At 51.7% G+C, this 15,388-nt stretch overlaps 1 protein-coding gene across 10 annotated transcripts in view; it reads right to left on the reverse strand.

The window, feature by feature from the left end:
• Nucleotides 1–10,992: 10,992 nt before the first annotated feature.
• MAST2 (microtubule associated serine/threonine kinase 2) overlaps nt 10,993–15,388 on the reverse strand; it is a 198,834-nt gene continuing 194,438 nt past the window's right edge. For all 10 annotated transcript variants that reach the window (XM_069788840.1, XM_069788839.1, XM_069788842.1 and 7 more), the window contains one exon: nt 10,993–15,024. In XM_069788840.1, coding sequence (XP_069644941.1) covers nt 12,947–15,024 — 2,078 coding nt within the window. In that variant the 3' untranslated portion in view covers nt 10,993–12,946. The remainder of the gene's footprint in view (nt 15,025–15,388) is intronic.

A 15,388-nucleotide genomic window follows, 5' to 3' on the forward strand; every position in this document is an offset into this window, starting at 1 on the left:
CTGGCAGCACGGTGCAGGCAGGGCAGGGGCTCGGCTTCTCCGTGGCGCTGGTCCACCACCATTTCCTTGCATTTAAAGGCTTACGTCCCAAAGCGAAGTTTTCCTTCCCGTGGCAGCAGCCGCGGCCCCACGGCTTTCTGCTGGATGGCGTCGCATCCGGCTGAAGGCTTGGGAAAGAGGCGAGGGGGGGGGGGAACTCCTCTTGGCCCAAAGCATTTCATGGCTAAAGCAACAGGGAAAGACAGCGCATGGAAATGCAGCGGCTGGGGGGACATGGGGCGGGGCACAAGGGGGGTCCTGCTCTCCTCCTCATCCTCTTAATAGCCTCATCTTTTTAATAGAGAAACAGGGAAAGCGGGCAGTGTCGGGGAGCAGCGTGGCCCCCCCTCCCTAGATGAGCATCCCCTCCACCACGGGAACATGCATCCCCAAGCAGCCCCGTGGGCAAACCCAATGGCACTGGCAGGGTTAAAGAACACCCTAATTAATGACAGCTCCAAAATTAACAACTGGCTCCAGCATCCGCATCAACTTCTATAATGACGGGTGAGGGCAGGAGGGAGGAAACAGGAGCCCATTTGCCTTTAAAATCACTGGTGAGCAGTCAAGCAGGGAAGAAGCCCGGGGTGGCACAGCAGCAAATCTGAGGCTGGAAACCATTAAAAGCCCGTTTTAATCTTCTTCTTTTCAACTCTGGCAAAGCAGCCGTGGTCAGAGGACAAGAGGATGGGGAAAGGGAGGAAATGGGCTTTTAATGCTGCCCTGTTTGCAGAAGGTGCTCGCGTTCTGCTCCGGTCTGTTTTTCTTGGGGACTGATTGAAACCATTCAAACATCCTCAGCAGAGCCAGGAGTGCAGTGAGCAGGAGTCAGGGCCAGGGAGCACCGGCCCCGGCGAGGTCCTGCTTCAGGTGTTTGCCTGTAAAGCCAAAAATCGCAGCCGAGGATCAGGGAAAGGTGCTGTCCTGGCACCGGAGCTGGGAGGGAGCAGGATTGGGCGGTGGAAGAGCACAGGATGAAGCCCCAGCAGCAGCTCAGCTCTGGGCTTGCACCAGGACAACACTTCATGTGGATGGCAATCCCTGGAAGCTGCCTCCTCCCAAGTATGCCACTCTTGCAATTTTGTTTTTCATGACCTCCTGCAATATCCACCTTTTCAGGGCCCTGGATCCATCCTTTCCCCTTCCCTGTTGGAAGCAAAGGCAGAGCCCGAGGCCCTGCTCCATCCTCCAGCTCTGCTCCCTGCAAAGCTGCTTCTCTCCTTCCTTCTCTCCGCCATCAGCAATTGCGAAGGGCTGGGGCTGAGGCAGCCCTTCCTCAAAGCCACCCCAGGCACTTTGGAGAGACCCTGGGATCAGCACAACCTTTTCAGCAGCTGCCACCCACGAGCTGGACCCAAAACCATGGGAGGGTGCAATGCAGAAGCAGCAGAGGCTGGAGGGCAGCATCATAGCCCTGGGGGCTGCTCTTCAAGCAAAAGGCATCTGAGCAGGAGCAGGCACTGGTTCCCAGTTCGGCGGGTGGCACAGAACTAGGATGAGGGCCGGCTGCAGTACCTGGCTCCCAGGAAGGGTTGGGGATTTGCAGCCAGCAGCATCCCTGGGCTCATTTTGATTCTTTCCCCTCCTGCCCAGGAAAATCCAAACACCACAATTTCTCACCACCCAGGGTTTTCCCATGGAGGCAAGTGGGGGAAAGGACTACATGAAATTTTATATTCTGGCTGGAAAATTTTCTGCTTGACAAAGTGGTTCCTGCAGAGCTGCACAGCCACCCCTGCGTTGTCCGGTCTCAGCCCAGCACCACCACGGGCGATGGAGCCCCTTCCCATGGGGCAAACCCCAGGACAGCACTCTGGGTGCTATGCATCCCACCAAAAGCCCCGGCAAAGATCTGCAGCAGATGTGGGGCTGCACCCCACCACAGTGCAGCTCCCTTCCCCAACCAGTCCAGCAGCCCCAGGGAAGCATTCCACGTCTGGCAGAGCGAGGAGGTCCAGGGCACGGCACCCCGCCGGGACTGCACTGCTATGGGGAAACTGAGGCAGGGAGCGGGGGAAGATGTGCAAACCCCCTGCATTACACCTGGGGTGTCAGGATCTGGCCCCAGAGAGGCCACGAGCTCAGAAGCTGAGCGGGGAGACAGATGCTGTAGAAAAGAGCCAGCTTAGAGGGTTAGCTGCTGGCTCTGTCCCAGGGACTTGGCTCAAGCTGGGAGATTAAAGGCAGCGAGCCGGGCTTGTTTAACGGGGAATGCAACCTTCTGCTGCTGGTGACCTGGGAGGGCAGCACCTTTCCCAGAGACCTTCTCCTCCAGGATTAAAAGGGGTTGCCAGAGCAAAGCCCAGACTTATTCCCAGCCTGGCGAGACCTGTGTCCTTGCTGACAGCAGCAGTGGTGGCTTGGTCATATACTTTGAAGAATCCCAAGGGAAAACCCTCCAGGATGCTGCCCCCACACTGTGCTGCTTGCGGAGCTTCCCAGGACCCAGCTTTGGGGGGAATCCGGCCTTTTATTAAAGGGGAAGAGCTGGCTGCTGACAAGAGAGGAGTTTGCAGCCACCGGGCCCACAGGTTTAGCCCATCCTCCCCTGCATCCCTCCCTGCTGGCACTCAGTTGTCTTGCAAAGGGGCAAACCAGAAATATATATATTTATCTATATATGTTAGAAGTGCAAAAGGATGCTAAAACCAGCAGCCAGAGCCATGGTGCAAGTCAGGCTTTCACCAAACTGCCCCACCGAAGGACTGCAGAGTCCAATGGAGCTGCGATGGGTTAAATATTGCCTGACCCACTGCCCCAGGGAGACCCAGGGATGCTCCTGGGTGAAACCTGGGGGAGCAGGATGCTCTCCCAGCCCAACCCCATTGAGTTCAATGACAGCCTCGTACCTAAGAGCTCCCTGGGCAGCGGCGTGGGAGAGCATCCCACTGCCGGAGAAGTTCCCAGCCGGCCTTCCCAGACAGCCCTGGCCCGAGGAAACCACAGGTATTTCAGACCAGAGAGGGGAAGGGCAGGAGGGAACGAGTTGCGCAGGAAAATGTAGCAGCTTGTGGGTGCTCCTGTCCCAGGGCATCACCGTCCCTGGCACGCAGCACCCACGTCACCCATCTTGCACGTCTCAGGACCAGGAGGACCCATGCTCCCCCCCGTCACCGCTGACCCCCTCCGCGCCAATTTAACCCGCACGTCACGCAGCCCTCCCACGCCACGGCCATCCCCGGCAGCCTGCTGTCACGCCGAGGCCCCAGTTAGGGCCAGTCCAAATAAGCCAGTCGGCGGCGAGGATGCTCCCGTGGCCAGAGCTCAGGGGAGGCTGTTCGGGGGAGCCCTCTGATGCGGGCGCAGCTTAGTGGGATTAGTGGGCAGATGGACGTGACTGCGAGGCAGTCGCCTGGTGCTAATTAAAGAAGGGATATATTTAGGCACCCGGTTATCCCCTGCATTTCACTTATTTTTAGCTCCCAGGCTGCCAAGCTGGGGTGGCACATGGGGAAGGGCACGGCTGCGGGGCAGGATGGAGCCATCCCCAGCCGGTGCTCCCCACCCAAGGCTGGAGGGGCAGGGGGAGACCGTGGTCCCAGGTCCTGGCTGGTGCTGAGCCCCCATGGGAAGGAAACCTCTGTCCTCACTGGCTGCAAAGGGAAGCACTTTTTTTCCTGGAAAGGCAGGAAAATGGGTTTCAGGGAGCATAATAGGAGCATCCCTGCCCTGGATCCATCCACGAGCCTTTGCCACCACCCTGACCCCCATATCCAGGGTTGAAAACAGCCTTTTTGGCATCACCCAGCACAAAGCGCTGCTGTGTCCAGGGCAGAGGCAGCTCCCCTGTCCTTGGAGACCCATCCCTCCGTGGTGGCACTGGCCTGGCAGCAATGCCACCGGTCCCCATCCCATCCCTCGTTCCCCCGTTGCCCCTCGGCACAGCAGGATCGTGTCCCTGGCACATGGCTGAGCCCCCGTCCCGATGGGCCATCATCAGGTGTGGAGCTGGACTTCCTTGGGTTTTAAATACACTGACAAGAGTGGAGAAACAGCAGCTAGGACAGAGCCCAACATCCCCCAGCCCTTGTGCCATCCTGGGCCAGAACAGCCAGTTAGTCCTATTTGTTCCCCCTTTAGCTACATTCCTGCAAGTGCTCTGGGGTTTGATATTTTGGGGTTTGGGGTTTTTTTCCCCTTTCCAGTGTGAATTATTGATCAGGTGGCTGCTAAGCTTATCCCCCCCTCCATGCCTCCTGGCTGTTGTGCTTCCCTGCTGGAGCAGAGGGTGGGGTAGGGAAGTAAATCAAAATAACAGGCTAATTAATGACCCAGAGAGTTGAAACCCAGCCGAAAGCTGAGCTGCTCCCGCTGGCCCGGGAGCAGGCTTCCCAGCAGCTGGGAAGTTTTGCAGGAGGGTGTTTTTGGGGCAGGGCAGGACCGCTGCCTGCAGCAGGTCTTGCCTCCCGAGCCAAGGCGCAAACAAGATTTCCCCTGGTCCCCTCCGGACTGCTGGCTTTGCTCTGTTTATTTGTATTTCCCCCATGTGAGCAGAAAACACAGCAGCTTGTCCCCAGCTGTGCGGGTTGCTCAGGCCCGGCTGTAAGTACAAGGCAGGATCCAGCACTAACACAAAATAAAGAGGTGATGATGAGTGAGCATCTTCCTCTCCAAAGAGCTGCTGTGCGGGGTGATGCCAGCCCAGGTCCCGTAAGGTCCCAGCCCCAGCCCCCCAGGGTCAGCCCTGGATGAAGCATTCCCCACCATGAGCCAAGCTCAAGGACTAATACGTCCCTGTGTTCCCAGGGCTCATCACCAGCTCCAAGCCCCAATGCTGCCACGGCATTCCTGGCCACCTCGGAGCCGAGTAGCATCCAGGGGTGGCCAAATTCCTCCTTAGGTAGCCCATCAGGTAAAGCCTCTCCCAGAGCAGTGAGGCTGGGCAGGTCAGACTATCACTCAATAAATTTTAGCTGGAAAAAAAACCCCAATTTGTTTATTTATTTAAATCCCGTGACTTCAGGAGCAGGTGCCCTGCACCCTTGAGCCTGAGGAGAGCGGCCAGGGCCATGCGGGGCAATGGGCTGCCATCACCTCGGCTGCGGCCTGCCCCGGTTCCCTGCTGCCCATCAGAATTAGCCAGCCCGTTTGAGCGGGTTTACGATAATCATCAAATAACTCGTTCATTGACAGCATGTCAGGCTGAGAATACCGACTGAGCCCTCGTTTGCTGATTGCTAATTAGCTTAACATTCCTAATCCCTCATTAGCGACTATGAAGTAAGCTCTGAAATATGAGGTCAGCCCTAATCAGCGTTTAAAATATAAAGCCCACTGGCACGTGATGGAGGTGGGAGAGAGGGGGTGGCTGCAGGCCAGCGCTGAGGGCTTCCATGCTCAGGGGGAATGAGGCCATGCAGGGCAGAGCCAGACATAAAGGGTTAAACCCTGTGGGGCCACGGATGTCTGCACGTTGTCCCAAATCTCAGCCCCCCGCACTTGGTGCACGTCCCAGCTCCACGTTGGCTACAGATGTTGGCATTTGGGATGAGATGGCACATGAGATGCCCCAGGTCTCTTCCTGAGTCCCATTCCTTGCTGTGCCCGGCTGGATGTCACCCCCGGGAGCTCGCAGCATCCCTCTGCCACACTGAAACCTCTCGCTTTGCCCCCTGCAACCTGGCTTTCCCGGCTGGAAAGCCCCAGATGGGCCATCCCACTGAAGGGGACCCTGGTGTTCCCGAGGACGGGCAGCAAGAGGGATGGAAGAGCAATCAGTTGCAGTAAGTACCCTCAGCAATGAGCACCACATCCCGGCGCTGGGGGTCTCCAAAGGGGAGGGAGGCGATGGGTTTTAGGGTGGGTTTTAACCCTGGTGAGCTGAACGTGTCCAAGCAGGGATGACAAGTCCCAGGGTGACACATGTGACATCCCTGGGACAAATTCCAGGCAAAAGGACCTGCAGGTGAGGCTGACCTGGCCCTGGTCCCCACTGCATTGGAGGGATCGTGGGCCACTGGCTACAGGGGACGCTGCCACGCGCCGGCCCCATGTTCCCACCGCCGTCCCCACCGGCTGTCCCCCGGCCCCGCGGGGTTTGGGCAGGGGCCCTGTGCCGCGTAGCCGTGGTTTGGTCCTGCTGCCCTGCCTCAACCCTGCCTGCCGAAGCCGCCTGCCTGCAGAGTCCGTGGAGGTGCCAATCCCCCGCACAAATCCCCAAAGCCTCTTTCTGCTCCTGGATCTTGTTGTGCCATTTCTTGGGGGGCAGATGGGCAGCACCCCGCCACTTGCACCCTACACCCAAGGGTGGCTACAACCCCCTCGGTGTGTCCCCCTATTCCGTGGGCTGCTGCTGCCTTTCGGCACTGGGGGCAAACCAGCCCCAGCGCTCTAAACCTGCAGGGTCTGGGGGCCTGGAGCTGCTGCCGTGTCTGTCAGGGGCAGACCCAGAGGTCCCAGCAGCGGCTTCGAGGGGATGGAGACAGCCCCACAGCTGCAGGACATGGGTGGGCGCCAACCCCACCGTGCCAGGCAAGGCCAGAGGAGCAAAGTCCCCAGGAAGGGGCAGAGGAGCATTGCCCTGAGAGCCTGGTTCTGCCAGTAAAGCCCCAGTTTTGCACACCAAGGCAGAATAAACTCATCCTCTCACACTGCTCACAGGTATTATTGCACATCACCTGCCCAGTAACAGCTTTCCAGCTCCAGCCTCTCTCTAAACCAAGGTGGGAACTGGCACTTTGCAACCTGGTTCCCCTCTTAGCTGCACCCAGCGTCTGGGCTGGGGTCTGAAATCACACGTATCGCTCTTCTGGCAGCCTGGCTGTAGGGAAACAGCCTGGGCCAGTCTAGTCTCACCTAAATCCTTGTGAAATCAAAGCTCACAGGAGCATCATGCAGTTCACCGGGATAGCACAATCCCTCCAGCCCTGGGGACGTGCCCCTCGCTCAGCCCGACCCTGAAGGATGCTGCTGCAAAATCTCCCCTGGGGCGACCCTTTCCCCCTGGCAAGCACAGCCCCCCAGCTCCCAAGGCAGCCCAGCACTCCCGCACCACACACCATTTATTATTAATATTATTAAAAGGCCCCCAAAAAGGAGGAAAAGGCTTGCAGATGTGACAAGCCCCCCTGGCTCGCAGGGCACAGCAAGCACCGTTGCTGCTGACGCCAGATTTTGATGGGGCAACGCGTTGCCATTTGGTGCATCCAACAGCAATTCCAGCTGTGGTTTCCATTGAGGGCAGGCTGTCAACAGTGGGGGGGCCAAACGCCCATGCGGATTGCTTTGGCTTTCCCCCTAATTCCCCTCTTTGAAATTCCAGGTAAACTGCAGGCAGCCTGGCTGCTGGCTGCGGGACTTCGACCAGGGTCTTGCTCACACCCTCCGATCCTGGGGGAAGGAGTCAAATCTCGGTATCAGCATCAGCGAGCAGGCGCCGAAGCACGCTGAGCTACCCACGTGCGTGCCGTCATTTAGGAGGAAAATGGCCCTTATTTGTTGCAGCTTAATCCTCTGGAAGAATAAACTGCTGTGGACTAAGAGCAATTTATTTCTGACTGGGAGAACCTCTACAGGAGGGCTGTGGACTTTAAACTTAACCCTAATTAAACTCCAGCTAGTAAGTCCTAAAAAAGGAGAAAAACTGGATGTTCCCATGAAGATGTAATTGGAAAAGCTCTTGTTGCCACACCTCTGCTCGTCCCCAAGGACCAGGACCAAAGCGATGCTCCTGCCCCAGCCCCAGCCCCCCGTGTCGATGGCGGGTGATGCTCTGGACTGGGGCCGCAGGGCATGGCCAGCCCTCGCTCTGCGCCAGGTCCCTGCACAGAGCCGACAGCGGCTGCAGGAGCCGCGAGCCTTGCCGTGCCAGAGAAAGGCCATTTAGTTCAACGCCGCAGGAGATGTTAAAAGCGTCCTTTCGCTGCGCGCTCTGCGCTCCCATCCCTCTGAGCCCTGCTGTCCCTCTCCGCGTGGGCAGGAGTATCACTCTTTTATGAACCGACGTCAGCAATGACGAACAGTGGCGCGGCGAGAGGCTGCCGGCAGAGGCACTGCAAATCTCCCGTGGACGGAGCTGTGCTTCGCCCCCGATTTCTGCTCGGCAGCTTCTCTAGAGCACGGAGACACAGGATATTTTGAGCATCCTCGGCAGCAGCGAACAAGGCCGAGTCCAATCCCCCCAGACACGAGCGTCTCCCCAGCTCTTAGTTTCCAAGGACAGCAATAAGCCTTTGAAGGCTTTTCCGTGGGGAAGAGTGCACACCTGCAAATGTTAAAAGCAAAGGGCTGTTTCTGGAAAGGTTTTGGGTGGTATATTATCAAGTCAGCCTAAATAACTGGGTGCAAAAGGGGGCTACGCAGCTCCTTCTGCCTCGTGCCATTTGGTTAATCCAAGCCAGTGCCGTACCTGTGCCACTGGCAGCCGCTGCCCTTTGGATTTTATTGTGCCCACAATTCATACACCCATCAGCTATTGCGTTCAATTGTGGTCAGTCACATCCTCTCCTTGTCTTGCTGGTTTCTTCTGTTGCTCAGCTAAGTTTCACGTCTCGTATGTTTTTACCCCTTTAGTAAGGACTGACCACTAGGACCCTGCATTAGCAGGGACACGGGACACTATATACTTAAGGGGCTCTCCGTGGAGGATGGTAAATTCTGGGCTTGAGTTTCGAGAGTGGGAAGCTTTGGCTTATCCATACCTCTGGACCGTGGAGCACAAAATCCCAAATAGCCTGGCAGATTTACTCCTCCGATACCCAGACACTCTGCAGGCTATTTTCTGCCCCACCAAGCAGGCAGTTGAGCCAGCGGGTTGAAGGCACAGCCACCCCCGGTGCTGCGGGGAGAGTAAGGGGAGACTGAACAAGAGACACACACGAGTTTGAATTTATGTAAAAAAAAAAAAAAAAAAAAAAAAAAAAAATTATTTATTTTGGAGGAGGATTTGAACATCGACATGCAGGTACAACATGAATAAAAATTATTGCACCGCTATTATGTGGCAATTGTTCAAGTTTCTAAAAACACAGAAATTCCACACTTTCTCTTATCTAGCTAAGTGCTGAGTGACACAGCTTGGCAGAGCCCAGCTCAGGAGGTGCTCTCACAGCCACCTGGATATGATAATCGAACACAACGTAAACACACACTTCTGTCAAATCTTCTACTAGAAGTACAGAGTTATCCTTCACATCCAGTAAGAGAAAACCAGAGAAAGACTTTATCCTCCCCTCTTCGGAAGAAAAAAAAAATATTAAAATACTCCAAATCACACCTTAATGCAAGTGTGGCAACCAAAACCACTGGTCACTCCTACTGCTTCCCCAGCAAGCGCTCTTTAGTATATTAGCAGCCAAAGGCCTCTGACATTGGGACCCGGGAGTGGCCATCACAATGCTAAAGTCTAATATTTACAATAAATATCATCCATTTCTCTTAGTTTGCAACAGTAAGAGACAAAGGGAAAAGTAACACTGAAATGAGGCATGGGGCAGGAATGCGCCGGCTGGATGCAGAAGCAGAGAGGAGCTGCAGAGGCTGGAACCAGCTTTGATGCCGTCATCCCAACATGGATGAGGAGCAGGAGACACATCCAAGCCGACAGAAGGAAAAAGGGAAACGAAGCAGGAAAGCAGCGTATTTGGATGGTTATGTGCACAGCTCATTCACCAAACACGCAGCACATGCACGCAACTTCTACCTCCCGCCTGTCTGACTCGGGGTTATCTATAGAGGCCAAGTTCTTGGCTTGCTGAATGCTTCACTCAGATACTGCGGGTCTGATCCTGCCGGGGGGAACACACTCTCGCTCTTCACACACACCTTTTCCAACATCTCGTTCCTCCCCAACATGTTTTGCAAGCTTATTTGAGAAGGTATTTAAGCAATTCTTAGCAGAGCAAGGAATAAGTCTTGCTGTATCTACCCAGTTTATAAAAATTTTATCAAAAAAGTCTCTTTGCCCAAACTTTTTGCTAAGGTGCACCATAAAAATTTGACAGAGGTGGAACCAGGACGATGGGGTACCTGGCACACCAAGGGAAATTGCAAGACTGATGAGGAGCAGGGGATATGGGGCTTCACTAGGATGCTTTCCTGGTAACGCCGTTTGGCTTTGGCTTCCAAAAAACCAGTTTTTTTTTAACTTGCACTGATCACTTTCTGTACCGTAGCTACAAAAGAGGCAACGAGATGCATATCTCACCTCTTCTTTGGCCAATTCAGGCAAAAGCAGCAAAAGCTGTGACATAACAAGGTTTTTCACTCCTCTTTTTATGCGTAAGAAAGGATAACTCTGCAATTCAGCGCTGGAACCACCAGCTGCAAAGGGAGGGAGTCAGCAGCTAATACAGCTGGTACCTTGAGAGGGTCCCATCCCAACCCGCGTGGGATGAGCCAGGTTACCCAGCCCTCTCTCCTAAGAGCAGTAGTTGGTTTTTCTCTTAGGTTTTTTAAATGCAGAGCCCTTCGTGGATGCCCCAGGAGCATGCTCACAGAAGAAGCTGTGTCACCACAAGGAGAAGGAAACGGGGACCTGCCACCCAGGGAACAGCCAGGTCGGACCACGTCCCCATGCAACTCTGGGCTCACTACTTAATTGATACAGAGACTTCCATCTGGCCAAGGTTAGGTGCTCTCAGGAGAGAAGCTTGAGGCTTGTCTTTGTAATTACCACAGACTCAGGATGCTGAATCAATTTTTCACTGTTCCTGTCCATTTTATCATATACTGTACTGCCAGTCAGACCTTGTTTCTCAGCAATTTTTTAGTAAATCAACCCATCAGGGAGAAAACCAGCCAGATAAGTACCAGACCCTGCCAAGTCTGTTCCTTACTTGCTATTGCTCCAAATCAGCACAGAATGATGCTCAACAACAAGAGTGCTTTGAGAGGCTGGAGATACCCAGGACCCTGACAAGGCAGTGGAAATATTGTGGTTTATAATTGCAAACCAAGTGTATACGAGTAGCCTATGAATTCCAGGAAAAAGAGCAAAGAGACAGCACAGCAGGCTCTGCTCTCAATACCGTCACAGCAAGATTTATTAACATGTTATCTGGGAGAGTTGAGGCTTTGGTTAGTGTATTAACAACACCATACATGTTCACACAGACACACGGAGTAAACACTCATTTAAACATGTTTAAAAAAAAGCTCAAACCAAACCAAACCTTGGTCCAGAAATGAAATCCAAGCAGCCAAAAACAAGTATATAATGGGGGGAAACAATGGTTATACAGAAAGAAGTAGGGTGAGATTCCAGAGATTTTTGTGATTTGTGGATTGAGCTGAAATCAAGTTGAAAGAGATGGAGAAAATATATTCCTATATAAAAACATATTTGCATTTAGGGGAAGCAAATCAAAACCAAGTTCAGAAAAAGCCAAGACAATGAAGAAGGCGGCAGTGTAATGAAATCAGACCAACAGAGGCAGGTTTTAGCTTGAAATACTGTTGCACAGTCATTCTGCTTCTAACAGAGTAAGCCAGTGAGCAGGATACTAGACCTTGCGGGTGATGCGCAGGGAGATACACTCAGAGAAGACTAGAATAAAAGCTGAGCACAATCTGGGACAAATGACGGGAGTGTTCATTGAGAGGAACCTTTAATTGGATGAAGAAATGGCTTACAGTGCTATAGGTATCACCACTCGACACATTTATTGGTATATTATTGTTGATCTAATCCTCAGCAAAGAGCACTGTTACCCAGAGTTGGTCACACTTAAAGCAAAGCAATGTCTAAACCTAAGAGCAAAGAGTAATTTTTTAATGGAAAGTGACCTCAGCAGTGGAAATGATCTAGCTATCAAAGCTGAAATCTTAAAATATCACATGTGTTTTGAAGTCTGCTTGCAGCTTGTCCACAGAACTCGAGGAGCCAGAACTCTTCATAGGTTTTTTTTAGTTTTTAAAACGGGCAGATTCAGAAAACTCAGCAAGTTTCCCAAGCCCCAATTCAGAAATGTTAAGGAACACCTTAAAATCCCTACCTATTTAGACCCACCAAGAGAAGGAAAAGTCTCCAAAGGTCATTTATCATTGAGATAACTTTGCCTGAGACACACTGGAGAACACGCGACTACAAATTTCTCTACTTTAAAAATCAACCTACAAGGCGCCCCTCTCCTGGGGTCATTTATTCTGAGGCAGGGCAAGTTATGAATTGAAGCCAGAGAAGGGAAGATAAAACATTGCTACAATTTTAAAAAGAGAGGGAAAAGTTGCCATGTGTCCCATAAAGGATATGTGAAAACAATCCCCAAAAAACAGCTTACGGATTGGAGATCTCTCTTTCTGATAATTCCATTGAAAAATACTTTTAATTGGTTTAAAGAGAAGACAGGGATCGCTCTCTGTCTAACCCCTCCAGCCAAGTCCCTTGCCCCCATATCCTCTAAGGACACGTGCAGGACTGGGAATGCACACGGTGATGAAGAAGCCTTACAAAGAGGGTTTACAGTTCCGGAATTACTTGCGGACAAGAGACTATTTTCTTCTCCTTGTCAAAGGACAGCAGATTGTAAATTCAAAGACAATACTTGAAATTTGTGAATTTCAGTGGCATTTCAAAGAGAAGGTTGAAAAGCAGAGATTTTAAAGTAAGCTGCCTTTTTTGTACTCAGAACTTTGGGGATCTTGAATAAATGCAGGATTAGGGGGAAGAACACGACAGACCCTAAACTCAGGCAACATAAAAGGTCTGGAAGGGAGAAAACTCAACAAACTGTTTCTTAAGTCCTGCTTTAAAGATACCCTGTTCTAAAGAGACCTCAAACGGCAAGCATTACTGTGTACAAAAATAGAATAGCAAGGATGAAAAAACACAAAAAACAGTATGAAAAAAACCCTCCCAAAAATAGATGTACACAAGTTCTATTTTATATTAGTGTATATTACAAAATTCAAACATGCAGTCTCTATTTTGAATGTAGAATGCTCCAGTCCACAGGTACCAGGGATGCTGCTATGTTTTCTTTACAGCACCATCATGTGACAGGGGAAAGTCTTGTATTTTTAACTGATTTCCAACCTCTTTGCTTTTTGCTTGTGCGAGAGTCCCTTCTTTACAGGGCCTCGTGCTGCCATCTGGCAGAGGAGAGGCTCTCAGAGCTGCTTGTCCAAGAGCATGAGACAGCTCTTTTGATGGAGTGATTTTGCAGCTACCTCCCAACACTTCGGACGCTTTAGCACTGCAAAAAGTTGTCTCCTTTTTTGCCACCACAGGACACGTTGCCTCCCAGGGCTTTGCTGAGTTTAACGACTCGGCACAGGATCCGCTCCTTGTGGTCAGAGCGTCTGTGCTAGATAGTTTGGCTTTCTCTTGACATGCTCCTGCTTGTGATGTTTCCTGCCTTTTTTGTTTTGAATCTCTCTCTTCTTTACAGGAGGCACCCAAATGGGGGAAATCCTTTCTCTTTTCCACCTCTCCGGAACCAGACAGACTGAGCTTCAAAGGGCCCAACACGCTCTGAGCTAGCGGCACTAACTGAGACACAGAGAGAGCTCTTTCAATAGCACCGGGGACGAGGAGTGTGGAGGATACAGGACCTGCTGGGCTCGTTTTGCTGGCGGTTGAAGCACTCTCTGCCTGGGATGAACTGGGTTGCTTTTCAGTACTAGGACTTTTTGGGGATATTTCGCTCGTGCTTCCAGGAGACAGAAATGAGGTGCTGTGCTGTTCTGCAGGCTGAAGCGTCTCCTTGTGATCCTTCTCACTGCGATCCGCGGGCCTTACCGAGAGAGGAGTGCTCACGCTTGCCGTGCACCACGAAGAAAGTGCCAGCAGAGGTTTGGAATCCTGTTTTTTCTGACTGCTTTCTGTTAGCAGAGGGTCTTTCAGGTCAAGCTTACCACACGAGGCCCCTGAAAAGTCACCTTCTTCAAGTTCCAGGAGTTTGATAGACGGGCACTGTATATGTTCTGTGCGATCTATTTTTTTTTGAGTACTTGCACTTCTCCCTAGGTCTTTGATTGCTTCAGAAGACTTGTCTTTTGGACCAAAACACTCAAAAGTTTTGTTTTCTGGCAATTTATGTTCCTTTGCAGTTGTTTCTGATCTTAGGAATGGCTTTTCTGAATTAGCTAATTTTTCTGGAGAAGCTTTTGGTAGGACCTCTGATGGGGAAGGGTGCACATCGATTTGCAGTGGCTCTGAAACAGGCTTGGCTTGTTGATTATTTCCCTTCTGCAAATCTTCTGTACCTTTTGGATCTTCAGGTAGAAAGGCATCATCTTCGATACTATCCTTGCTTTCCAATTTAGATGAAAACTTACTATCTTCATTAAAAGAATCTGAGCCTTGGTCTCCACTGTCAGGGGGCTTGTCTAGTCTTCTCCCATCCTGACTATCTTCTGAACCATCATCTGTTTCATCTTCAGAAGAATCTACTTCTCTGATGGCCTCTTGCTTTTGCAGAGACTCCCTCCTCTCCACCCTGTCCTGTCGAATAGCACCCAACTTCCGTGAACCTGGCTTCTGCAACATCCCTTTTTCCGCTAGCCCAAGTTTGCCACCTGTTGTTTCATTTGCAGATTCTTGTAAGCTCTGGAGACTAGGATCCCTCTGTAGCATCTCCTTCTTAAATTCAGAGTGAGAGATATCCAAGCTATGCTTACGTGAGGAAGCCAGCTTCTTCTCAGAAGAGGACAGCGAGGCAGCCAGTTTCTCAGCTGACTGCACTCTCTTTAGCAAAGGAGACCTGGGGGGTTCAGCACTTTTGGGGCGAGAAATCTGTCTCACCAGCGGTGGAGAGGAGTGTAGTTTTACTGGAAAAGACTGAATAATACTGGAGCTGCCAACTGAGTGTCCGGGTAAAGGAGATGGGGAGCGCTGTGGTGATGTGGACTGTGGGGTTGGTGACGGAGTGTGAGCTAGTGGTGACAGCGGGATGTTTCCTGCAGATTTACGCCTCGGAGATCTGTACTGCCTTTGAAGCTTTGGTGCTAGTCCATGCAGAGAGCTGGGTCGGATGTGTCCAGAGCTGGCTGGAGAATTGGGAACACTGGAACTGGGAGAGCTGCTCTGGGAAGAATTGCCGCCAACTTAAAAGAGGGGGGGAAAAAAAAAAAAAAGACTAAGAAGAATAATATATATCTGGCCATTAAAACAAGTTATTGAAAATAAGACATGCTAAGTCAAGACAAAACGCCGTGTTACCACAAAGCACTGCAGTAATATTACACAGTAATATTGCATGGCTTCTGATGGAAAATTCACATCATTGTCACACAACACCAGAATATGGTAAGAAACACTCCGCTATCAGAACGTTTTTTTCTGGAAAAAACTTCCAAGCAGATAAACCATGTCTTTCATCGCTATTCTCAAGATGCAAATCTCTTTATTCCATCAGCTGATTCAATTTTCAAATACGACTTTGCCACACTGTTTTGATTCCTTTTCTCT

Source organism: Haliaeetus albicilla, chromosome 8 (genome assembly GCF_947461875.1).
Source record: "Haliaeetus albicilla chromosome 8, bHalAlb1.1, whole genome shotgun sequence".
NCBI lineage: Eukaryota > Metazoa > Chordata > Aves > Accipitriformes > Accipitridae > Haliaeetus > Haliaeetus albicilla.